The 23,830-nt window shown below is 52.6% G+C and overlaps 1 protein-coding gene and 1 long non-coding RNA gene across 12 annotated transcripts in view; one reads left to right on the forward strand and one right to left on the reverse strand.

Annotated features, from left to right (window-relative positions):
• Positions 1-8,081, reverse strand: part of KCP (kielin cysteine rich BMP regulator) — a 33,064-nt gene extending 24,983 nt beyond the window's left edge. For 3 of the 11 annotated variants that reach the window (XR_014246913.1, XR_014246914.1, XM_082399959.1), the window contains exons 1-7: positions 7,932-8,080; positions 5,419-5,585; positions 4,298-4,487; positions 4,133-4,209; positions 3,441-3,525; positions 681-748; positions 154-474 (exon numbers count right to left, since the gene is read on the reverse strand). Coding sequence is in view for 8 of the 11 variants with exons in the window: in XM_082399959.1 (XP_082256085.1) it covers positions 154-474; positions 681-748; positions 3,441-3,525; positions 4,133-4,209; positions 4,298-4,487; positions 5,419-5,585; positions 7,932-8,010 (987 nt within the window). In the remaining 3 variants the exon portion in view is untranslated. Of the gene's footprint in view, positions 1-153; positions 475-680; positions 749-3,440; positions 3,526-4,132; positions 4,210-4,297; positions 4,488-5,418; positions 5,586-7,931 lie in introns of all 11 variants that reach the window. The other 8 variants (XR_014246915.1, XM_082399960.1, XM_082399954.1 and 5 more) reach the window with 5 other exon arrangements.
• On the forward strand, positions 759-5,278 carry LOC309632547. The gene is made up of 2 exons (XR_014246972.1): positions 759-1,476; positions 4,953-5,278. It is a non-coding gene; the product is annotated as an uncharacterized lncRNA (long non-coding RNA).
• Positions 8,082-23,830: the final 15,749 nt, after the last annotated feature.

The raw sequence follows: 23,830 nt of genomic DNA on the forward strand, positions 1-23,830 counted from the left end.
AGGATGGGCCACAGAGTGGGGATGGAGGGAGAATCTCTCTGGCACCAGGCCTCAGAAAGTATGTGAGGGGCTGAAAGAGTGGCAGGTGTGACCCAGGGTAGGCAGGGGTGTCCCAGGAAGATCAGGGTCTGGGCAAAGGTGCGGGGGACTCACCAGGCAGGAGCATTGGAGACAAGGGTTGGAGCTGGACAGGAAGTTGGCCCCCTCCTCATAAAGCTGCCCCTCATACTCACAGCCTGGGGAGTGTTGCCAGGATGACGGACTGGTCAGCAGAGAGCAGGGTGGGTGGACATTACCCGAGGGAAGGCATGACCCCAAGTAGGTACGGAACCCTCTGGGGCCGAGGGGACGGCGGGGCAGGGTGGGGGGGAGGTCACCTGGCCGGCAGATGGGGCAGCACTCCCCAGGTGGGGTGTAGCTCTCCAGGCAGTTGAGCTCTGAGCATGAGGGCCCCTGGCACTGCACCGTCCCTGCCTGCAGGGTAGACACTGAGCCCTCCTTCCTCCTCTATTGCCCAAGCCGATTTACTCTGCTGGCCTAGCAGGCTCCAGGCCTCAATGCCGGGGTGGCAGCAGCAGCCCTGCCAGGACCCCAGATTGGGCTTGGCGCTGCCAGGCCTGGGGTTAAGCCGGGCGGTGGGGATGTGGGTGGTGGATGGGACAAGGCTCTGATTCCCTTACCTGACAGGTACAGATGACACAGGGCTCCAGTTGCCACGTTTCCCCACTCCTGTGGCCTCCAGTACAGTCTGCAAAACCAGGGCCAGGCCCCCAAGTAAGAGACCCAGAGAACTGGGGCGAAAGCACGGCCAAGGGCGCCACATCAAAGGGGCACCATTCAGGTGATTCTCAGAGATTTGTATACTTACTGCAACTTTCCAGCAGATGGCAGTATAGTGTCTGCCTCGAATAATCACTAGATTTCCATTATTTTACAACACACGGAAGCATTGAGGAAAGTGTGCCTTTTTTAAAATTTCACCAAAAACATTATATGTGCTAGCAGTGGCCCTGAGGCACCACGTGTCCTGCAAGCGATGTGTGTGTGTGTCCCTTTTCTTTGTTGGGAGATCCAACAACTCCCAAGACTTTACTCCTCATCTCTGGCCAAAACTCTCAGGCTACATTTCCAGACCTCACCAGTACCTAAGCCTCTGTCCCACCTTTCAAACTAGCAGCTGCCATTCTTCCTGGGGTAGGGTTGCCAGAGAAAATATAGGATGCCCAGTTAAATGTGAATTTCAGATGAACAACACATAATATTTTAGTATAAGTATGTCCCAAATATTGCACTGGACATACTTGTATTTAAAAATGTTATTTATACAAAATTCAAATTTAACAGGGCATCCTTTTTTTTTTTTTTTTTTTGGCAGTGCTGCTTGCAGGATCTTAGTTCCCTGACCAGGGATTGAACCCAGGCCCTCAGCAGTGAAAGCATGGAGTCCTAACCACGGGACCACCAGGGAAGTCCCAGGTATCTATATGTTTATTTGCTAAACCCGGCAACCTTATCTTCCTGACTATGAACCAGTAATAGCCACTGCCTCCACTCCTTTCCAGCTGTCTTCAGGTCACTGGCACCACTAGTTTCCCAAGCTCAGAGTCCACTATTCCATGGGATCCAACTACGTTCTTTGGAAACACCCCTCCTTCTGCAGCCCACTGCCATCCTTGGCTCCATGCCTAGGCAACCACTGTAATAGCCCCCTAACTGGTCTCTCTGCATATAGCCCATACCACATGAAAATTCCAAAAACGCCTCTTTGAACATGCCACACTCTGGCTTCTCAGCCTTCAGTGGCTCCCCATTGTCCACAGAAGAAAGTCCAAACTGTAAGGCTTACAGCAGTTTGCTCCCACTGGCCTTCCCAGTCTGATTTCCTGCAACACACCTTTCCCCACTCTGTTGCCTAGAGGGCCTTCAAGTACACCCTTTCCTTCTGGTGAAACCCCACTTTCCCTTGAAGATCCAGCTCGGATGACCTGTTGTATGTAGAGCCCTCCCTGATCACCTAGTCTGGGTGGGCTTCCCCTGCCCTCCTGCCCTCTCCTCTGGCGACTGACCACTTATGACCTTTCTCCACCTCCTCTTAATCTGTTCATTAGCTCTGAAATCTTGTATTATACTAGCTATATATATTTATCTTCTCACTAGATTAGAAGCTGCCTGAGGAAGGGAAAAAGATCAGGTAGAGCTGGGGTCCCCCCAACCCCCGAGCCACGGACAGGTAACTGTTCGTGGCCTATTAGGAACCGGGCCGCACAGCAGGAGGTGAGCAGCAAGCGAGTGAGCAAAGCTTCATCTGTATTTACAGCTGCCCCCCATGGCTCGCATTACCTCCTGAGCTCCGCCTCCTGTCAGATCAGCGGTGGTATTAAATTCTCATAGGAGTGCGAACCCTACTGTGAACTGTGCCTGCGAGGGATCTAGGTTGCGTGCTGCTTATGAGAATCTAACGCCTGATGATCTGAGGTGGAGCTGAGGTGGTGATGCTAGCGCGGGGAAGCGGCTGCAAATACAGGTTATCATTAGTAGAGAGGTTTGACTGCACAGAGACCATAATAAATCAGTTGCTTGCAGACTCATATCAAAACCCTATCGGGGGCTTCCCTGGTGGCGCAGTGGTTGAGAGTCTGCCTGCCAATGCAGGGGACACGGGTTCAAGCGCTGGTCTGGGAAGATCCCACATGCCGCGGAGCAACTGGGCCCATGAGCCACAATTACTGAGCCTGCGCATCTGGAGCCTGTGCTCCGCAACAAGAGAGGCCGCGATAGTGAGAGGCCCGCGCACCGCGATGAAGAGTGGCCCCCGCTTGCCACAACTAGAGAAAGCCCTAGCATAGAAACGAAGACCCAACACAGCCATAAAATAAAATAAATAAATAAATAAACAAACAAACAAACAAAAAAACCCTATCGGTGGGTGGCAAGTGACAATTAAGGTGCATCTTATGGAATAGACTGGATATAAGCAACACACTTTTGGTGTCACTGTCTCCCATCGCCCCCAGATGGGACCATCTAGTTGCAGGAAAACAAGCTCAGGGCTCCCACTGATTCTGCATTACGGTGAGTTGTATAATTATTTCATTATATATTACAATGTAATAATAATAGAAATAAAATGTACAATAAATGTAATGCGCTTGAATCATCCTGAAACCTTCCCCCACCACCACCCCGGTCCATGGAAAAATTGTCTTCCATGAAACTGGTCCCTGGTGTCAAAAAGGTTGGGGACTGCTGATGTAGAGAGCCTTTGGTTCAGTCCCAAGTCAGAGGCAGCATTTGCTGACTTGGGGTTCGCTTCTGAACAACCCTAGCCACTGCCAGAGCGAGTGGGCAGACGCCCTCTGGACACGTGGCAGGTGGCAGGCCAGGCTCTGGGGCCCCAGAACGAGTGCAGGAGGTGGGGCTGGGGCTGGCAGAAGGCTGACCGGGCTCGCAGTGCGGGCAGCACGCGCCCGGCTCCGGGCAGGGTCCTCTTGGGCATGGCTTCTGGGTGCAGGTTATGGCTCCTTCCTGTGGAAAGTAGGCATCAGAACCCTGGAGGATAGGGCCTCCAGAACTGAAACCTCTCCCCAGGCTGGGACCCACCAGAGGTGCAAGAGGCTGAGTTGGCTCAGACTACGTGGGCTACCCTTGGCCCAAGGACAGAAAAGAGACATCCTTCCCCCTCCCCCATCATCTCCTGCCACTCTCGACCCTCGGAAACCATCTCTTCCAGGTGCCAGCAAATTCCCCAGCGTGGAGAGATCCTAGGAAGGGAACCAAGGGCTTCCTCAGTGGAGGGGTGAGGAAAGAAATAGGTGGGTGGGGAGCCAAGTGAGGGAGCAGAGGCAGGTAGATGGCAGGGACAGATGGATGACTGGGGACACTGAGGGTCCACAGGCGAAGGAGCAGGTATAGGAAGACAAGAACCCCACTGTGTGCGTGGGGATTGAGCTCCAGAAAGCAGAACTCTTAGGAATCAGCTGAAGGCGGCCAGTGGCAAGGCTTGGGGGGATGGGCAGGGAGACCCCACTTCTAAACATTCAGCACACCAGGCTGCAGCGACAGGTAGCTGAGGTGAGGCAGACAGGTGAGGGGAACAGGTATGGGGTATCCAGGGTGGGTCACAGGAGCTCACCAGGCAGCGGCAGGTGGTACAGGCGTCTGTGGCGAAGGTCTCCCCATTGCCATAGGCCTGACCGTTGTGGCTGCAGCCTGAGGAGGAGATGGTGCTGTCGCTCAGGCGCTCAGGGCCATTTCCGGGCCCTGAGGTGGTGCCAGTGGGCAGGCGGATGGCACTCACCATGGCAATGGGGCAGCCCAGGCTGGGGGACACAGTGTGCGGCCCCGTCCTGGCAGACACAGGCTGTGCAGGCATCAGGCTCCCAGCGAGCCCCCTCGGGCCAGGCCCGACCCAGCCCCCAGCACTGGGGCGAAGCCGGGTGGCATTCACAGGACTCCAGCTGCCTCACCCTCCCCTGCAGGTCTTTGTTCTGGGGAGAGAGGTGGGGGTAAGAGGCACTGGCTCAGCTTTCCCCACCAACTCCCACAGATTTGTGGGGTGTGAAAGCCAAGGCAGGATGAGAAGGAAACGTGACAGTTCCAGAGAAAAGTGGGTCCCCTTCCAGGCAGAATCCAGCTCAAACAGTCCCAGTTCTCATAGCCTGGGGTCTGGATAGGCTCGCAGGGGATCACGGGCCCCCAGTCCTCTCCTTTAGACAAAAGGGGACTCAGTGCCTGTGACCCAACAGTTAAAGACCTTTATCTATCCGAAATCTTTCCTGATCATGCTCCATAATGTTTGCCGAATACATGAAAGAATATGAAAATCTGACAAAACAAATACCCGGAGGTTCTTCCCTGGTATGAAAGAACCGATGTTAAGAACTGTTTAACAGTTCTTAGCCCGGAGGGCTTCCCTGGTGGCGCAGTGGTTAAGAATCCGCCTGCCAATGCAGGGGACAGGGGTTCGAGCCCTGGTCCGGGAAGATCCCACATGCCGCGGAGCAACTAAGCCCATGCCCCACAACTACTGAGCCTGCGCTCTAGAGGCCGTGAGCCACAACTACTGAGGCTGTGAGCCACAACTACTGAAGCCCATGCGCCTAGAGACCGTGCTCCGCAACAAGAGGAGCCACTGCAATGAGAAGCCCTCGCACCGCAACGAAGAGTAGCTCCCACTCGCCGCAACTAGAGAAAGCCTGCGTGCAGCAACGAAGACCCAAGGCATCCAAAAATAAATAAATAAATAAATAAATAAATAAATTTATTAAAAAAAGAAAAAGAACCGTTCAGATAAGAATCTTTCTATGTACATTTAAAACAAAACTCTATTTCAGGGTCCCGCGGGCCCCCCTTCTCTCCTTCCCTCTCACTACATGAGGCCTGCCCTGCCCCACGCACACCCACTGCCTCCAGTGGTACCTGTTCTCTGAGCTCTGTGACTTCAGCCTCCAGCCTTTCCAGTCGCTCCTCCAGGGGGCGCCACTGCTTCTGGGGGGCCCCAACAGGGGCTGAGGAGTGGGCGGGCGCCTGCAGCTGATAGTCGTGGATGTCAGCAAGCCCCAGAGACTCCCTGGGGACGGCCCCTCCTGGAAGCACAAGAATCCAGGGAGGGCCTGTCAGTGAGGGGCTAGCAAGACTTCCTGGGTTTGTCTTCCCATTGATGTCTATCCTGTGCCCCACCCTTGTCCACCTGCCACCCCCCATCCAGGGAAGGAGAGGTGGTCTGTGAGGGGGGCTGGAGTGAAAGCATGGGAGGAGGAGGAGAGAGCCCTGGGTGCACGAAAGTGACCTAGACCAGCTTTCCCAAGTAGTAAGAGCCTCAGGCAGGTATATAAGCCCTAGGGACCCCGCCTCACTGGGATCCTGGGGGCAGGATCTAGATCAGGGCCTCCCTGTAGCCTGACCTGACTCTGCAGGGGTCCCCAGCCATGGGGGCTGTGCCAGGGTCATCCAGCCTCACTCAGGCCACGGACTTGGCCAGGGGCAGCCTGGGGAGCTGATATGTCATGCTGGGAGGGCCCACAAGCCAGCACAGGCTGAAGTACAGGAGAGGGAGACAGAGGAGTGAAAGGCGGGGCTGCTTTCAGGTACATGGGGTCTGTGGGCAAACCCCAGCCTCCTTCTGCTTGTCTTCACCTTCAGAAAGGGCACCACTTCCGTGCACAGGGAGGGGCAACTCTTCCCTCTGCCGCCACTCCCAAGCCTTGCCACTGTTTTCCAGGCCTGTGGCAGAGGGGCCTGGGAACTCCACACAGGGCGGAGTGGGCTCCAGAAAGTGGGACTTGGTTGCATTTCTTGAAGGGTTTGGGGAGGGTGCTGGTAGGGCCCCCAACTAGATTTCAAGGCACCATGAGAATGAAGACAGGTTGTCCTGGGTTCTGGAGCACACTGGGTCCTAGGAGGGGGCACCTCTGAGTTCAGGCCTGGGGTTGGGGACGGCCACTTTCACCTGACTCTGATCCCTCTCCTACCGTCGGGGAAACAAAGGTGGTGGGGGTCATTGTCTGACTCCAGGTGTCCTTCCCACAAACATCATCCCTCCTCCCAGCAGAGGCGGGCGGGGCAGCAGAGGGTCTGGAGCGGGAAGTGAGTGAGCAGAGGAAGAGGTGGAGGGAGAGGGAAGGGTCTTTCTACCGAGGCAGCTCATTAGTGAGGCTGGGCCTGGGGGTGGCTAAAAGGGTTTCTCGTGGACACTAGTCCCGTGAAGCGGGGGAACAATATTGCTCACTCCCCCGCCCACCACTGCCTCCACCAAAGGGGGCTGAAGATTCTCGTCCAAGACCTAAATTGTCTTCTTTCGTCCAAACCTGTTTTGTCCTGAGTTCCTCGGCTTGGTTAATGCCATCCCCACCTACCCAGAAATCTGGGGCTCAGCTTCTCTCTTTTGTACCCCTCCCAAAGTCCATCAGTCTCTGGTCTCAGCCAGTCATCCCCCAACCCATCCCCCCCAGCCCCTCTCCTCTACCCTCTGTCGCCACTCAGGAGGCTGAAGACTCCCTGCCTCCACGTGCTCCTCTTCTCCTTTCACAACCTTTCTAAATCACACATCTGAAGGTTCCCAGCAGCAAGTCCAAATGTGAGCTTTCCCAAGTGCCATTCATCTTTTCAGCCCACCCTGCTACCCCCCCGCCCCCCACCCACACCCCTACCTTGGGCAGGGTGTCGTCACTTGGAATGGCTCTCTGTCTTGGTAAGGCCCCTGTACCTCACTTCCTTCCCAGCCCCATGAAGGGCGGCCAAGGATGGGGTCCCAGTATCTTAAACCCTCCACCCCAGCTCGACACCCCACCCCACCCCCATGATTCCTCCTTTCAGGCCACTCCCTCCAGGCCTGCTTAATCAGGCCCAAGAAAGGGGTCGGGGAGAAGCTGAGGGTCCTCTGGGACCCTCAGGGAAGATCGGGCCGGTCCTTTGCCTGGAGAGACCTGCAGAAAGAGCTCCTGATTGTTGCACAAAGCCTGATTGCTCCCCGTGGACCTGTCCTCGGCTCCCCTCCCTTCCCCCCCTGCACAGTCCCGGCCCTGACCTCCCTGTTCCTGCCTGTCCTTCTGGATGAAAGCCAGACACAGAGACTCAAAGTCAGCTCCCATGGCGGGCCTTCTTTTTTTTCCCCTTTCTCAAGACAAATAATTAACTTCAGACTCCCAGATTCCAGGGCAGACTCTCCCCCACCGCTGCCTGCAGGAATTCCTCTCGAGGCCAGAGCAGGAAGCCCTGTCCTGCTCCGGGACCCCATGCCACAGTCTCCGTGCTGCCCCGACCATGCTGGCTCCTCCACCGACGGGGAGGACTCAGGCTGGCCTGGGAGGCGCACGCACCCCGAGGCAGGGCCCATGGAGGCGGCCCCCGGCCCCAGCCGTTCCCTCAGACTGGGCTGAGCAAGAGGTGAGGTCCTGCCTGTCTGCCCCCAAGCCCTTGGTGCCCCGACCCACCTCTGCCGGTCCCCGGGGCCAGTGCCAGGCCCGTGAGCTGCAGAACGAGGGGCAGCAGAGCGGCCGCGGCCCTAGCCATGCTCGTCCCGCCTTGCTGACTGTGGTCGCGGCACAGCAGGCGCTGGGAGAGGCGGGGTGTGGAAACGCCAGGCCGCCTCCCACCCAGCCTTTGTTCAGGGAGGGCTTCTGGTGTCTGTCAGCCCGCCCCCTGGAGCCTGCCTTCCTGATGGGCACCTCGACCCGACCCCGGGGCCCGGCCCCATCCTGACCCCCAGACCTGGCTCAGAGGTGCAGGGGAGCCCCCGGGAGAGCAGGAAGCTGGGAGGGGATGGGGGCGACTTCTCCTGCATGTGACCCAGGAGCAGGCTCTAAAACCCCACAGACTCATCACTCTTGGTCTCTGGGACAGCTGGTCTCCCAGCCCCTTGGGTAACTTCGTCACCCTGGGGTTCCCTTCCTCACCTGTTTACAGGAGAAGCAAACTGAGCTGGGTTCAAATCCCTGCTTGGCCAATTCCACTTGCCCTTAGGCCTCTAACTTCTAGTTGCCTCAGTTTCCCTGTTTGTAAACTGGGGATCATAATATCTACTTTATAAACTTACAGTGAGGATTAAGAGAGACTAGATAGATAAAGAATTTAGGGTAGGGTAGTGGTCGGCACAGACTAAGTGCTCAGTAAATAAATAAAAACAAGAGGTGCTGCTCCAGGTCTCCAAAGTCAAGGGCTCCCGGTCTCCCCTCTCCACCTCTACATTTCTTTCCTGGACTCTACTCACCATTCCTTTCCACCCCAGCAGCCCCAGGCTTGGCCCCAAATGCCAAGGCCTTTCTTCTCCAGCCCATTTTCCAGCTCTTGGGCTCAGGCTTGGCCTGTGTGTGTGTGTAGGGGGGGTGGGTCCGGGCCAGGGGCAGGGCTGGGCCTTGGGCTCAGCAGGCGGAGGGGGCCAAAGGGAGGAAGTGAGAGAAGCTGGTCACGTGGGCCACAAGGCTGGGAAACTCCTCAGTGCAGCTGGAAGCAGGGGAGGTGGGGATGGGCCCCAAGCTCACAGGCAAAGGGACATGGAGGGTGGAGCCGTGAAGCCCGCCAAAGCAGTCTCCCTCCCCATAAAGGCCAGCAAATCAGAGCCACCCTGCTCCCCGCTCCCATCCCCCAGCCCACGTCAGGGCAAAGGTCCCTCAAGCCCACTCTCCAAGTACCTTAAGGGAGAGCAGTGTATCTCCTCAGAAGTGTGGGCCCCTAATAGGCCCTGAGCAGTTAGCGGCAGGGGACGGGGAGAATGTGAGCCAATGCTGAGAACTGGCCTCAGCTGGCCTGGAGCTAGGCTCACAGGAGCAGAGGAAAGCCAGGGCCAGCTGGCTGGAAAAGGAACTAGGAAGTGGCAGCTCTGTTCCCACCAGGGTTAAGGAAAATGGTGCCTGTTAGAAGGCAGGTCTCCTGGGAGGCTGGGTGGAGGAGAGGCTAAGAGCAGACTCTGGTGAGGGCTACCAGGTCAAATCCTGAGTCTGATGCTTTCTGCTGTGTGACCTCAGGCAAGTCATTTAACTTACAGTGGCTAATTTTTCTTCTCTGTGACCTGTGGCTCTAACAGCACCCACTTCACAGAGTGTTTGTGAGGGTTAGTAAATTAACGGCTGGAAAGAGCACTTAGCATGGGGCTGGGCACGTAGGCATTAGCTCTTATTACTTCTCTTATGGGATCTCTAACTGTCCCCCCAACCATGCGGGTGAGGATGCCTTTATTCCCATTTTAGAGATGAGGAATCTGAGAAGTCAGGTGAGCTGCTCAGAGTCATGCTGGGAGTAAACCACAGAGCCTGGATTCAATGCCAGGTCCTTGGGGTCCCAGGGCCCACACTCCTTATCATCACCAGGAGCCCAAGCCCCCCAACACCCCTGGTCACCCTGGCTCCCAGCTGCTTACTGCTCTGCCCAACCCCTCACCCTTGCCCTCCCACAGTGCCTCCGTCGGAGCACCTGAGTATCGCTGGAGAACATCCCGGCCCTTGGGTGACTGGATTTGCTTCAAATTCATGGCCACAAACCTCAACAGACACACAAGACTGCCAGAAATTCTATTACAATTCCCTGGTAAATCCAATCTCCCTCTCCTGAGAGGAGCGTTTCACACCCTCTCCTTCCTTCCTAAACGTTTCAGTGGCTCTGCCCTTACCCCCTGTATGATTTTGGCAGGTTACTAAACTTTTCTAAGCCTCAGGTTCCTCCCCTGTGAAGTGGGGATAATAATAGTACCTCCGTCCTGATTGTTATAAGGATTGTCTTAGCCTGGGTTCCCTGAAAGCAGAGCCTGAGACAACGGCTTACATGCAAGTTTATTTTGGAATATGATCCCATGCAGCAGGAATGAGGGGTAGGGAGAGCAAAACAGGGAAGGATGAAAAGCCGATACAAGACTGCCTTACGGAGGAGCTGGTCGCTGCTATGGGCATCTGTGTGTCCAGTCCCACAGGACCATCTGTATGAAAGCAGCTCAGCCAGAAAGTGGAAGCACTTATCCATTGACATCAGTGCCCCACTGGTCTAGGGTAGCACCGGAGGGCATTAGCTGCTCTCAGTTAGGTGTGAATGAGTGCTCAAGTGGGCTACCGAGGGTGCAACAGAGAAATTCCAAAGCCAAACAGGAGAGATTTATAGCCAGGGCCTGAGGCAAGACGCCACTGGGATGCACCTGTGCAGAGCCGCTTGCAGCCTGTGGAGAACTGGAATAAGGTGCAGCTGAGAGAATTTGCATAAGCACTGTCTGACGAATGAGACAATGAATATAAAAATCTTTTTACAGTGCCTGGCACATTTTAAACACCCAAAATATATTATTATTTTTATTGACATCATCATCATCTCCTGCTGAGGCCCAACCTGAAAAGGCAATATTAACATTCTTTATCTGCAACAGAAGGTACAGAAGCGTCTGGAAAACTCGCTCTGTGAAATAAAATCCCAGAGCCCTGAGGAAAGGGTGTTATTTGGAGAGCAGTTGAGTTTCCACCGTGACTGATCAGTGTAAGCCTCTTTGGTGCCAGGTATTGAGCCAGACACAGGAATATAGGGATGAATGAATCGGGAATAGCGATGGCCAGAACGCCCGGGCCAGGCCAAGGGAAGGGGAATGTGGATCCTGGCAGAGGGAGGTGCATGAGCACATGACCGCAGGTGCACTCAAATGTCAGGCTTGGAATAAAGGGCTCACATTTCTCTGCTGGGCTAGTGGAACCAGATGCCACCATCCTCACCAAAATCCAGTACTTTCTTTAGAACAGGAACATTCTGGCTAGAGAAAGAAGGACTATCTCAGGCCCAGGCTTGAGTCCTTATTTGACAGGATGTCCCCATGTATGGAGTGGTGTTTGGGACCCAGCCGGGTGTGTGGGCACAGTAGCGTGTGTGGCTATGCAGGGCAGCAGAAGGGCTCCAGGGTTTAGAGTCAGTGAGTCCTGAGTTCACATCCTGCTCCACCACTGACTGTCTGTGCTGGTTGATCTCCCTTTCTACCTCTTGCATTCGTTCTCCCTCTCCACCCCCTACAGACTGCATCACTCTGGCTTTCGTGCCCTCTGGCTTCCTGTTGGGTCAGCCAATGAGAGGCACAGGCAGGGCCTGAAGGGCAGGAGAGGAGAGCGGTTGGGGTATTTCTTCTTGGTCTCCTCCTGCTCACCACAGCTCCCATGGTACCACTATTCCTTCCCCTTATCCGCTCAGCCCAGGGAGTGGCAATGGCTCCCTGCTATTGTTAGTTCCCTGGTGATTCTCTTATACCGTGTCTGCAGATCTGTAAATGGTCCCTCCTTTAAGTTCTCTTTAGCTAAGCCCTTTTGAGGGGAATTCTCTTTTCTCCTGGGCCCTTAGCTGATATGCTAACCTTACCACATATTCTGCTAAGTTACTCTACCTCCCTAAGCCAAAATCGTTCATCTGGAAAAGGAAGTAATAACCTCTACCGTAGGCTGGGAGAGTCTAATGAGGCAACAAACATGTGATGTGTGCTTGACGCATGTGCAGCCCCTGGTACACAGAAGATCCCAACATAAGTTACTTTCTGTTCCTTACCTCCTTCAGGTTGTACTGTCAATAGCAGCAGCTTGGTTCTCCCTCTGGCTTTGGTGGCTGGAAGCAAAAGTTTGCTGTAAAGAGGGAGGGAGAGAAGGGATTAGTAAATGATTAAATTTTGTACTTAAATTTTGACCTTTCAAGTCACACCAGTTGTAACAAATGAAATAAACTACCACAAAGGAATAAAGGCAAAGCCCATCATTACACCTGCTCCAGCCCTTCCTTGCCCATCGCTCCCATCTGGTGTAACCAATGGTAACAAGGTCTGTTCTTCCACACCCTTCACGTGGCCCACACAACCGCGTGCAAGCATGTGTGCGCCACACGATGTCGTCTGGACGTGGTATTTGGGAACAGGATGTGCCGCATCCCAACCCCCATCCCCATCTGCCCCTGCGAGTCACCAACTTGCCCCCAAGTCACCTCCCTCAGTGGCTCCTGTCTCCACCTCCCTACTCCCCTAGGACCCTCTCTCCCTGCTCACAACATCATGTTCACCCCAGGAGAAGGTTACCCCGGCTGACCGGCTGAGCAGCTGTGACGGGGGTGGGGTGGGATGGGGGGATGTGCTGTTTATCACAGATCTGAGATTCTAATTCCACAGCTGTGCACCACAGCCGGCCACCTCTCCTCCCAATTCAGAATAACTAGGCCGCCAGCCTCCTTCCAGGAAGGACTTCCTTTGCCCCTTAAAAGGCCTTCAGGGGTCCACCTCACTGTGTTCCAGAGACTGTGCCAAGCTGCAGCATGCCTACTCAAGTACCAGTGTCAGCTCACACACTAGACCATCACCACTCACAGGTTAATATCACAGTCGGAACTCAGTACTTCCTCGTCAGATGGAACCTGCTGGGATCTTAGGAGTGTGTGTGCATTTTTCTGTTTTTGTTTTTGGCAAAGAAAGACCAGGGCAATCAGAGTGCATATCTGAACCTTGCAGCAGAGCCAGGACCTGGTGGGGGGTATTGGCAAAATATTTCCAGGCGCCACACAGGGACCTCCAAGCCACAAGGCTCTCCAGCCTGGAGGGAAGCTTGCCAATCAGCCTTGGGCGCACTGGAGAACCTGGGGCTTCCCCAATCTCTTTTCTGACTGTCTTTTTTCTCAAAGACCGCTCCCTGGGGATCCCATTAGGGCTTGGAGAAGCTAAGAAGGTGGGGCAAAGAGGGGAGGAGACATGTGTGGCTTCCCGTCTGCAATTTCCTCTTCTTCCCACCCATTTCGCTTCTTCCCATCCCTCATGGTCCTGCTCTCAAGATCCCACAAAGCCTCTTCCAGTGGTTCTGAGCAGCACAGTCCAATAGAACTGTCTGCGATGATGGAAATGTCTATATCTGCACTGTCCAATACGACGGTCCCATGAGGCTACTGAGCCCCTGTAATATGGCTAGTGCACTTGAGGATCTGAATTTTTATTTATTTTTATTTTTTGGCCGTGCCACGCGGCTTGCAGGATCTTAGCTCCCCGACTAGGGATTGAGCCCGCGCCCTCGGCAGTGAAAGCGTGGAGTCCTAACCACTGGACTGCCAGGGAACTCCCCTGAATTTTTACTTTTTATTTAATTCTAATTCACTTCAATAGAAATAGCCCTATGTAACTAGTAGCTACTGTACAGAACAGCGCATATTCAGACTGTAAGGCAACTTTGTGCAAATTAGTGAAAAGTGCAGCTTCTCAAGACAGAATACTCCCTTCCATTGGCTGGGAAAGTTTCGTAAGAGATCCACATTGGCTATGACGTGAATGAGGCCCCCTAGAGACAGAAGAGACAGTCTTGCAGGAGTTTGGGCCAAGACTTGCCATGGGGCCTCTGGTCAAGGACCTGATCTCACTCAGCACCATAGCCCCGCTCCACAGTTTTGAGACAAGCAAGATCTTAGACAGGGGCTGAGGGAGGGGAAGTGGCAGCTGTTCCGTCCAGGTAATATGAAGAGAGGGGGTCAGATGGCAAGGGAGTAGAGGCCAGTGGGTCAAAACCACAGCTGGGGCCATAATGAGTTACCAGATGTCCTGGCACAGAGTAGTGACCTCAAATTCCTATATGTTTGGCATTTTTTTTGGGTAACAGCTTTATTGAGATATAATTCACATACCATAAATTCACCTGTTTAAAGAGTACAACTTAATAGTTTAATATATTCATAGAGTTGTGCAATCATCACTGCAATCAATTTTAAAACATTTTATCATCCAAAAATAAACCCCGTACCCTTCAGCATTCACCCCCTATTTCCCACCACCATCCATACCCCAGTCCTAGGCAACCACTAATCCACATTTTTTCTCTATGGATTTGCCTATTCTGGACATTTCATATAAGTAATCCTTTGTGTCTGGCTTTTCACTTGGCATAATGTTTTCAATGTTTATCCATGTTTTACCATGTATCCATACTTCATTCCTTGTTATTGCCAAGTAATATTCCACTGTATGTATGGACCATACTTTATCCATTCATCAGTTGATAGAATTTGGGTTGCTTCCACTTTTTGGCTATTATGAATAATGCTGCTGTGAAGACTCATGTGCAAGTTTTTGTGAGGACATGCTGTAATTTCTCTTGGATATATTACTGGGAGTGGAATTGCTGCATCATATGGTAATTCTACCTTTAACCTTTTGAAGAACTGCCAAATTGTTTTCCAAAGTGGCTGTACCATTTCACATTCCCACCAGCAACATATGAGGGCTCCAATTTCTCTACTTCCTTGATAACACTTATTATTATCAGATTTTTTTGATTACAGCCATCCTAGTGGTATTTCATTGTGGTTTGATTTGCATTTCCCTAATGACTCATGATGTTGAAAATCTTTACACAAGCTTATTAGTCATTTATGTGTCTTCTCTGGAGAAATGTCTATTCAAGTCCTTTGCCCATTTAAAAGATTGAGCTATTTGTCTTTTTATTATTTTGTTATAAGAGTTCTTTATATATTCTAGATTCAAGTCACTTATCAGGTATATGGCTAGTCAATATTTTTTCCCATACTGTGGGTTATTTTCATTTTTTGTGGGTTTTTTTTGCAGCACAAAAGTTTTTAGTTTTGATAAAGTCCAATTTATCTGTTTTTTTTCGTTGTTGTTGTTGCTTGTACTTTCGGTAACATATTTAAGGAATCATTGCCTAGTCTATGGTTAGAAAAATTTATCCCTGTGTTTTCTTATAAGAGTTTTACAGTGTTAGCTCTTACATATAAGATCTTTGATCCATTTTGAGTTAACATTTGTATACGGAGTGAGGTATGGATCTGCTGTTAGGTGCACTTATGTTTACAATTGTCACCTTTCTGATGCATTACACTTTTATCATTATAAAATGTCCCTCTTTATCTTGAGTTACTTTTTTTGCTTTAAAATCTACTTTGTCTGATGACAGTATAGCCTCCAGTTTTCTTATGGTTGCTGTTTGCATGATAAAACTTTTTTCTATTCTTTTAGTTTAAATCTTTTTGTATCTGTAAATCTAAAGTATGTCTCTGGGACTTCCCTGGTGGTCCAGTGGTTAAGCATACGTCTTGCAATGCAGGGGACGCCAGTTTGATCCCTGGTCAGGGAACTGAGATCCCACATGCCGCGGGGCAACTAAGCCCGCACTGCACAACTAGAGAGAAGCCCACGCACCGCAACTAAGACATGATGCAGCCACTGAATAAAAATAAATAACTAAATATTTTTTAAAAAAATCTAAAGTATGTCTCTTATAGACAGTATTTTGTTGGATCTTGTTTTAATCCATTCACATTACTAATATAGTTGTATTTGCATTTGCCATTTTACTTGCTTTCTAAATTTATCATTTCCTTTTTGTTCCTCTATTTCGCCTAGACTGCTTTTTTTTGCATTAAGTGAATATTTTCTAGTATAACATTTTTATTATTCCTTTAATGAGTTTTTTTTTTTAACTGTATTTTTTTTCTATTTTCTTAGTGGTTACTCTAGGGCTTACCTCTGGACAGTTTACTATACTGTCTTCCTGTCCCATCCGGGTAAGTTGTCCCCAGGAAAGGTCCTGGGCAGAGCATGTGGGCAGGAAAGTTGCCTGAAGAAGGATGGCCTTGGACGATGGCGCACAGGAGGGAGGACTGAGGCACTGAGATGGCCACAGGGTGGCAGCCCCAGTGATAGAGAGGCTGCAGCTTTGATGGAGCTTTGTGGGGCTGCACAGTCCTCAGGGTCACCTCAGATTTTATGAGTCAGGACGGATGTCCAGATCCAGGAAAATGCGTGTTCTAAGGTCTGGGCGTGGCTTATTGGTGGCCCTGTGGTCAGGCTCCCCTGGTAATTGCCCCTGCTTCTCCATCCTGCACCTGGAATACTTCTCGGTGTAGACCCCGGAGCTGGTCCACAATTCCCCTCGGCCCCCAGGGACCAACAAGTTGTCGGGGCAGGTCTCGGTGGGAATGGTGGCTACCCTCCTTTTCCCCATCAGCTACCACCTGCCTTACCTCCCAGGGTACTCTGAGAGCATGCACGGGTCCGAGGCCAGGCTCTGCTCCTCCCGCCAAGAGGCCCGCTCTGGGGATCTTGGCTGCTGCTCTGCAGACGTGCACACTGTACTAATCAGGGTGACAGGTCCCTTGGTTTCCACCCTGCTGCGCCTCCCCTCCCCTGCGGCACCAACGCCTGACTGAGCCCTGCGAACCCAGCCTATGTCCCTGAGCGGCCCAGCCGGAGAAGGCGGGGCCTGGGGAGCAGGGTGGGGCAGGACGGGAGGCAGCCCCAGAGTAGGTTTCCAGTGTGAGGGAGGAGGAGCAAAGCCTTTCATCCTGCAGGACCTGCAGGCTCCCCAGTACCTGATGGCCCACCTTGCCCCCGTCCTGCCCAGCCCATGGCCTCTGCTTCTCTGGCTCAGGGTCCTGTGTAGGGCCCCAAAGTGGGTACTCTGGAAATAGTCCTTAAAGGCCTGCAAGGGTGGGGATCCTGGGAAAAATGATCCACCTTCTTCTTAGTGCCAATAGGAACAGGTCCATTCCCATTCCTTCTGTCACTCATCCATTTTCAAATTTATCATTCATTCATTCATTCATTTAGGAACTCCCACCCTGGAAGAGCTGGGTTGCCTGGCTGTCCCTGGGTAGAAGCCTGAGGTAACCATGGGCCCAGGGTATGCTCCCAATTTCCCCATGAGAGTCCTCCCTTCCCAGTGGCTCTGGTTTCTCTCCTCTTGCCCCCTGTCCCCACCACCCTCTGCTTTTTTCTGCCCTACTTCATGCCCCAAAGCGGCTGACCTGGACCTGCATGACACAGGCTCCCTTGGCCTCTGGATTCTGGGTGGATTTGGCTAAGGGGAGGCACTGGCAAGAAATAGGAGGGTGGGAGAGTGGAAGAGGTAGAGCCCCCAATCTCGCACAGTCGCAGGTCCTGGAGGACAGCCACTCTGTGGGTGGTGACAGTTCCCTGCTGATGCTAGGCCTTGGCTGTCTGGAAGTTTCACAGTGGCTTTCGTCATCCTGTTCACATCTCTGCAAATGTTCTAAACCTGCCTCCGTTTAGCTCCACCTGCGTCCTGCCACAGCCTTGCCTCACACGCCTCTTACCTGCAGCCATCACACCGAGGGTAGCTCCTTTTTCTGTGTCCCTGGGGCAGTCAGGGAGCCTGATAGAAGTCATCAAACCCCAGAGACAATACTCAGCCTCCTGCGAGCGGGAGGAAGTCAGCAGAGGTATAGCAGGACAACCAGGGGAAAAGCCCAGAAGATCCAGGCTGGAGGGAGGGAGAAACGGAGAGGGTAGGGGCCAGGTGCCACCCCTGCCTCTCTGTGATGACCTGTTCTTTTGCTTTTCTTTTTTAAATTATTTAGAATTTTTATTTAAAACTTACTTAAACTGTTCTTTAAGGCATATTTATATTATATCCGTCTTTTGCTTGCATTAAAAGGAAACCACAACCTAAATAAATTTGTTAAGTTATTCCTAAAACGTCTTGACATTTAGAATTTGGATCTTCTGAATGGCTTTTTAAATTTTTGTTTATTTATTTATTTATCTAATGTATTTTTTTAAACATCTTTATTGGAGTATAATTGCTTTACAAGGGTGTGTTAGTTTCTGCTTTATAACAAAGTGAATCAGCTATACATATACATATATCCCCATATCTCCTCCCTCTTGCGTCTCCCTCCCACCCTCCCCATCCCACCCCTCTAGGTGGTCACAAAGCACCGAGCTGATCTCCTTGTGCTATGCAGCTGCTTCCCACTAGCTATCTATTTTACATTTGGTAATGTATACATGTCCACGTGACTATCTCACTTTGTCCCAGCTTACCCTTCCTCCTCCCCGTGTCCTCAAGTCCATTCTCTACGTTTGCGTCTTTATTCCTGTCCTGACCCTAGGTTTTTCAGAACCTTTTTTTTTTTTTTAGATTCCATACATATGTGTTAGCATACGGTATTTGTTTTTCTCTTTCTGACCTACTTCACTCTGTATGACAGTCTCTACTCTAGGTCCATCCACCTCGCTACAAATGACTCAATTTCGTTTCTTTTTATGGCTGAGTAATATTCCATTGTATATATGTGCCACGTCTTCTTTATCCATTCATCTGTCGATGGACACTTAGGTTGCTTCCATGTCCTGGCTATTGTAAATAGAGCTGCCATGAACATTGTGGTACATGACTCTTTTTGAATTATGGTTTTCTCAGGGTATATGCCCAGTATTGGGATTGCTGGGTCGTATGGTAGTTCTATTTTTAGTTTTTTAAGGAACCTCTATACTGTTCTCCATAGTGGTTGTATCAATTTACATTCCCACCAACAGTGCCAGAGGGTTCCCTTTTCTCCACACCCTCTCCAGCATTTATTGTTTAAAAATTGTATTTATTTTTAATTCACATACAATGAAATTCACTCTTTTCAGTGTACAGCTCTGAGTTTTGGCAAGTGCAGAGAGTTGTGTGACTATCACCACGATCAAATCAAGATGCAGAACACCTGCCATCGCTTCATGCTGCCCCTTTGTGGTCAGCCCTTCCCCGCAGTCCCACATCCACCCACCCAGCTCTGTTCTCTGACCCTATGCTTTCTCCTGGGCCTGTTCCTGAGGGAGAGACAGCTGGGGAGAGGGCAGCTTCTCTCAGGGGCCACGATCATTCTCTGGCTCGTACACGGGCCACATTTTCTATACAGACAACATCCCGGGGCCTGAGCATGAGGAAGAAGGCCCCTAGCAGCCAGCTCCCTCTCCTCTCCCAGTGGAGAGCATGTCAGGTGGGCAGCTGGAGGTGGGGGGATAGCCCCAGGGAGCTCTGGGCTGGCAGAGTGTGGGATCTGCATGATTCCCTCGCTCTGCCTGCCCCAGGGACTCAGTGAGGACAGCTAGCCATAGTGAGGCTGCCACCCAGAACCACCAGAACACAGGATGTGCTCTGGGAAGTGGCTACTGCTATGTTTAAATTAACGTCACTTCTTCTACTGTGTGCCAGGCACTGGGCTAGACCTCACCCCCCCACTGCTGAACCGCAATTCTTCGCTGCTGACAGTATAGTATTAACCCCTTGTGTAAACAAGGACACTGAGACTCAGAGAGGCCGAATGCCTTACCCAAGGTCACACAGCTGGGACCTGAACCCAGGTCTGTCTGACTCTAAAGTGATCAAATATCACTCGTGGTCAAGTTCAAATCCCAGTGCCTCATTTAACTAATTGCTGTGTGCCTTTGAGTAAATTGCCCAACCTTTCTGAACTTCAGTGTCTTCATCTATAAAATGAAGCTAATACATATCCCTACCTTGTACAGTTGATGGGAGAATTAAATGTGACTCCAGTGTTTGGTGGAGAGTAGGTTACATGTTAAATTCTGTCATGGGTTGAATTGTGTCCCCCCCAGATTCATGTGTTAAAGTACTAACCCCCAGTACCTCTGAATGTGACCTTATTTAGAAATAGGGTCTTTGCAGATGTAATTAGTTAAGATGAGGTCATTAGGGTGGGCCCTAATCCAGTATGATTGACGTCGTTATGAAAAAAGAGAATTTGGACACACAGACACAAGGAGAGCAACGTGTGAAGATGAAGGCAGAGATCAGGGTGATGCTTCTTCAAGCCAAGGAGCACCAGAGATAATGCTAAGAATGCAAAGAAGTAAGATGAGTAATTCACTGAAGTTTGCAATGTTAGGAAGTAACTCAACTCGCTTCTTTGTAAATGGGGATATGTGCGAATGATGCCCACGTCACGGTGGCTGGTTATGACAGTTAAATGCAATAATGTATGAAAAGTGCTCAGCGGTATCCTGCATGTCTCAGGGGCTCATCAGTATTACCTGGCTGTATTTGCTCCTCCAGCCAGCCCAGCAGGTGGCCTGCCTCTCCAGAACACCACACCCCGTTCCAACAGGGCCTTCACCAGCCTGGCGGTGCTTCTCCTGGCTCTTCTCTGTAGCTTGGGATGGGCTGTCCCTCTGCAAGAAGCCCATGGCCTACTATCTTTCCTGACCCCCGTGGCTCCCGAACCGCAGGAGGACGCAGGATTGAGCACACTTGATCTCTAGACGGCCGAGTTCCAGGTGGACCCAGGATCCCTGGGCTCACCGCCCTCTTGCCCAGTCCTCTCAGGCACTCCCCTGATGTGTTACTGCAAAGCAAAGCTTTTGAAGTGAGTTAGGGGGTGACGAGGAAGCCCCCATAAGTTCTTTCCTACCTGAGCAGGTGTCCCTTTCTTCTTCCCATCTCACCCCAACCTCCACCCCTGGTGATGGCCCCTGGACAAGCTGTCAGGTCATGTCAGCCTGCCTGCAGCTTTGGAAGTGCTGCTCCAGGAGAAAGGGAGGAGAAGAGGCTGAAAGAAATCGGGGAGACTGGTCCTCAGACTGGCACAGATCGGTGGAGACTCCTGGGTCCTGCATGCCCACCAGCACCCTTATGGGCCCAGTCGGCCTGCCACAGGGGGCCTGGGTGAGCATCAGAGCTCCAGCTGGCTCCTGGCTTGGAAAACTGTGAAACACTGAGATTCCAGGACACTGGCCTGGTCAGAACTCCCTCCAGACTCCCCTCTAGCAAGTCCTGACACCCTCCTTCTCTAGAAGGACCCAAGAGAGCAGAGTGGGTCCTGCTCTAGGAGCCCCCCGGGGTCCTTCAGCCCTCAGGGCTCTCTGCTTTCTTGACTTTCTGCCCCCAGCTTCAGAGGCCACAGAAGCAGCAGAGCAGCCTGGGGGTTCCCCATCTGGGGCCCCCCAGGCCTGACTCCTACAGGGCGGTAGCCCTGGCCCAGGGGTACCTGGCTGGCAAGAAGCAAACACCTGTTCCCACAGCCCTGTTGGCTCCTGGCCCCCAAGAGCTCCTTCCCCTGCCTCTACCACATACATGACGTCCTCAGGCCACAACCCCCAGCCAGCCCACCCCTTAGGAGGCCAGAGAGTGGCAGCTGGGACATCCCCCTCCCATGGTGAAGTGCTGAGAGGCCACGTGGGACGAATATCATGCTCCCTGCCCCCTCCCATAACCTCACACCTCACTCCAGGCCAGAGAGTGCCTCCTCTGGACTCCCAGGGCCATCCCCAGAGTCCCCTCCCATCCAGGGTGGTTCTGTCATCTTTCCACCATCCTGAGGTCCAGATGTGAGCTGAGAAGAGCCCCCCCCCATGCCCTTGGGCTGACCCTGCCATCCTGGACACAACTGAGTCCCTCCTCCTTTCCCACCTTAGAGGCACAACAGTCCTGCCCCAGTGGGGATCCCGAGCCCTCGTTCTAAGTTGCAGGGGCTTGAGATGAATCTGGCTGATAAGCCACGGGGCCCCCTGCATCCCATATCAATGACGGGTGGTCCTCGTGCATCTGGATGGGGTCCCTCTCCCCGGTGGGGACATCTATGGACTCTGAGCTTCAACCAAGTCTGTTTGGGACAAGAGAGGACACTGAAGTCCACAGCTGGTTCTTGAGGGACTGGGGTGGCCTCTGTCCCCACAAAGCAGGGGCTCAGCCATTCCCATTGCAGGAGCCCTGGAAGACTGCGGTTTCCAGGTTGGACTTCCTCCTCTTCCTTTTCCTCCTTGTCCAAGTGCTGCATGCTCTCAAGTGAGTCCTCCAGACAGGCGGGAACGGTGGAGGCTCTGGCCCCAGTCCCTTCCTTGATAAAGCCCAGTACTGGGGAGGAAGTGGTTTGAGCAAAACACTGAGCTAAGCAGATTTTAGGAGTGTCTGAATCAGACCAATCAGATTTTAGGAGTGTCTGAATCAGACCATAGTTGCGGGGGCAGAGTGGGGAGATGAGGATCTGGGCAAGAGGCATCCTGGTGTCGAGGTGGAAGATATAGGTGGGGGAAGAATCAGCAGAAGGACCAATGACGACTGCACTGAGAGGCAGGGCAGGGGCGAGGCAGCACGGGGCGCGGGAGGGTGCTAAGACACCGAGCTGAGCGAGGAGCGAAATCCCAGGGCATTTATTTGCAGTGGATGGTGAGAAACCCAGGCAATAGTGAAACCTCAGGATCTGAGAGTTTAAGAAGACATGCAGAGACTGGAGTTTCTGAGGCGTACCTGAGCATCTCAGGGACGGCTGGAGCTCTGGGTCCAAGGTCCAGAGCAGAATCCGTGGGAAAGGGGGTAGGAGCCAGATTGCAGAGGATTAGGGAGAGGAGAGGGGCTGACCACGAAGGAAAAGGGAAGTAGCATTTGTTCTCAACAAGGTTAAGGGAACACAGAGCCAGGACCTGGGATGGACAAGGGTGGCTGTGTAGCTTCCTGGGACTCAGGCCATTTGAAGAGATAGAAAGAGTGCAGATTTGGAAGGGGGTGGGGTGGGGTGGGATAAGAGGTCTAGAGGCGTCTGCGTGACAGTGCTGGCCAAGTGGGGGACTTCCAGCTCACACCTCAGAATGCTCTGAGGAGGCAGCATTTAGTAAGAAAGGGGAAGGAAGCCCCAGCTGTGGCGTCCTGGGCATCGGTAGCAGTGAAGCTACCACTTTCGCGTGTCAGACGTGGTATTATGTGCTTTACAGGCAGGAGCCAGAGTGGCCGTGTAAAACCCTAAGTCAGATCATGTGGCGCCTCTGCTCTGACTGTGCAACAACCCACGAAGCGCCCCGTCCCCCCAGTTTCGTTACTGAAGCGTTTATTGTCTAGCTCACTCCATAGAATGGGAGCTCCAGGAAGGCAGGGTGTTTAGACGAAGTAGACTCTGGTTCGCCGCTTTCTCCTGGTACACAGGAGGCGCTCACTGAGCATTTGTTAAATTTAGGCCTCACAGTCCATCTGTGACCGTGATGTTATCATTCTCACCTTACAGGCAGGAAATGGGGCTTCCAAGAGAGTCCGAGGTTTGCTCAAAGTCACACAATTCCTGAGTGGTAGAGCCAGGGTGTGACTCAGCCCTGTTGGAGTCCAGAGCCCAGTGTCTAGCCAGCAAGTTCCCAGAAACGGGAGGACATCTGAGGACCAGGCCAGCCTGGGGAAGCCCGACAGCCCAGACTGAGGCGATGGGTCTCCTGGATGGGAGGTACTGGGGGCAAAGCCAGCTGTCATCTGCCCAGGCCTGTGTTGAGGGGGGCAGGTCCAGAGTTGGGAGGGGGTCTTGTCCAGCTGCCTGCTGGATCTCCACCTTCTCTCCCCACCACTCACCCTGAGCTTCTTTCGGTTCCCTTTGGTGATGTGGCTCCCCCATCCCCATACACAGATACACACTCACGGTGGCTTCTACAGGAATCAGGCCTCTCATCACACCCTCAGTCTGATGCCCCGGCCAGGGGAAGTCGGGGCAGGGGCTGTCTCACCACTGAGAATAAGAGGCCTGGATACACATCTCTGCTGAGGCTCCTGGGGCTGTGGAGGCCGAGTCTCCTCGTTCCCCGTGTACCCCGGTCCCACTGCGGGGGACTGGGAGTGATCACATG

This window comes from Balaenoptera borealis, assembly GCF_965194805.1.
Source record: "Balaenoptera borealis genome assembly, chromosome: 7".
NCBI lineage: Eukaryota > Metazoa > Chordata > Mammalia > Artiodactyla > Balaenopteridae > Balaenoptera > Balaenoptera borealis.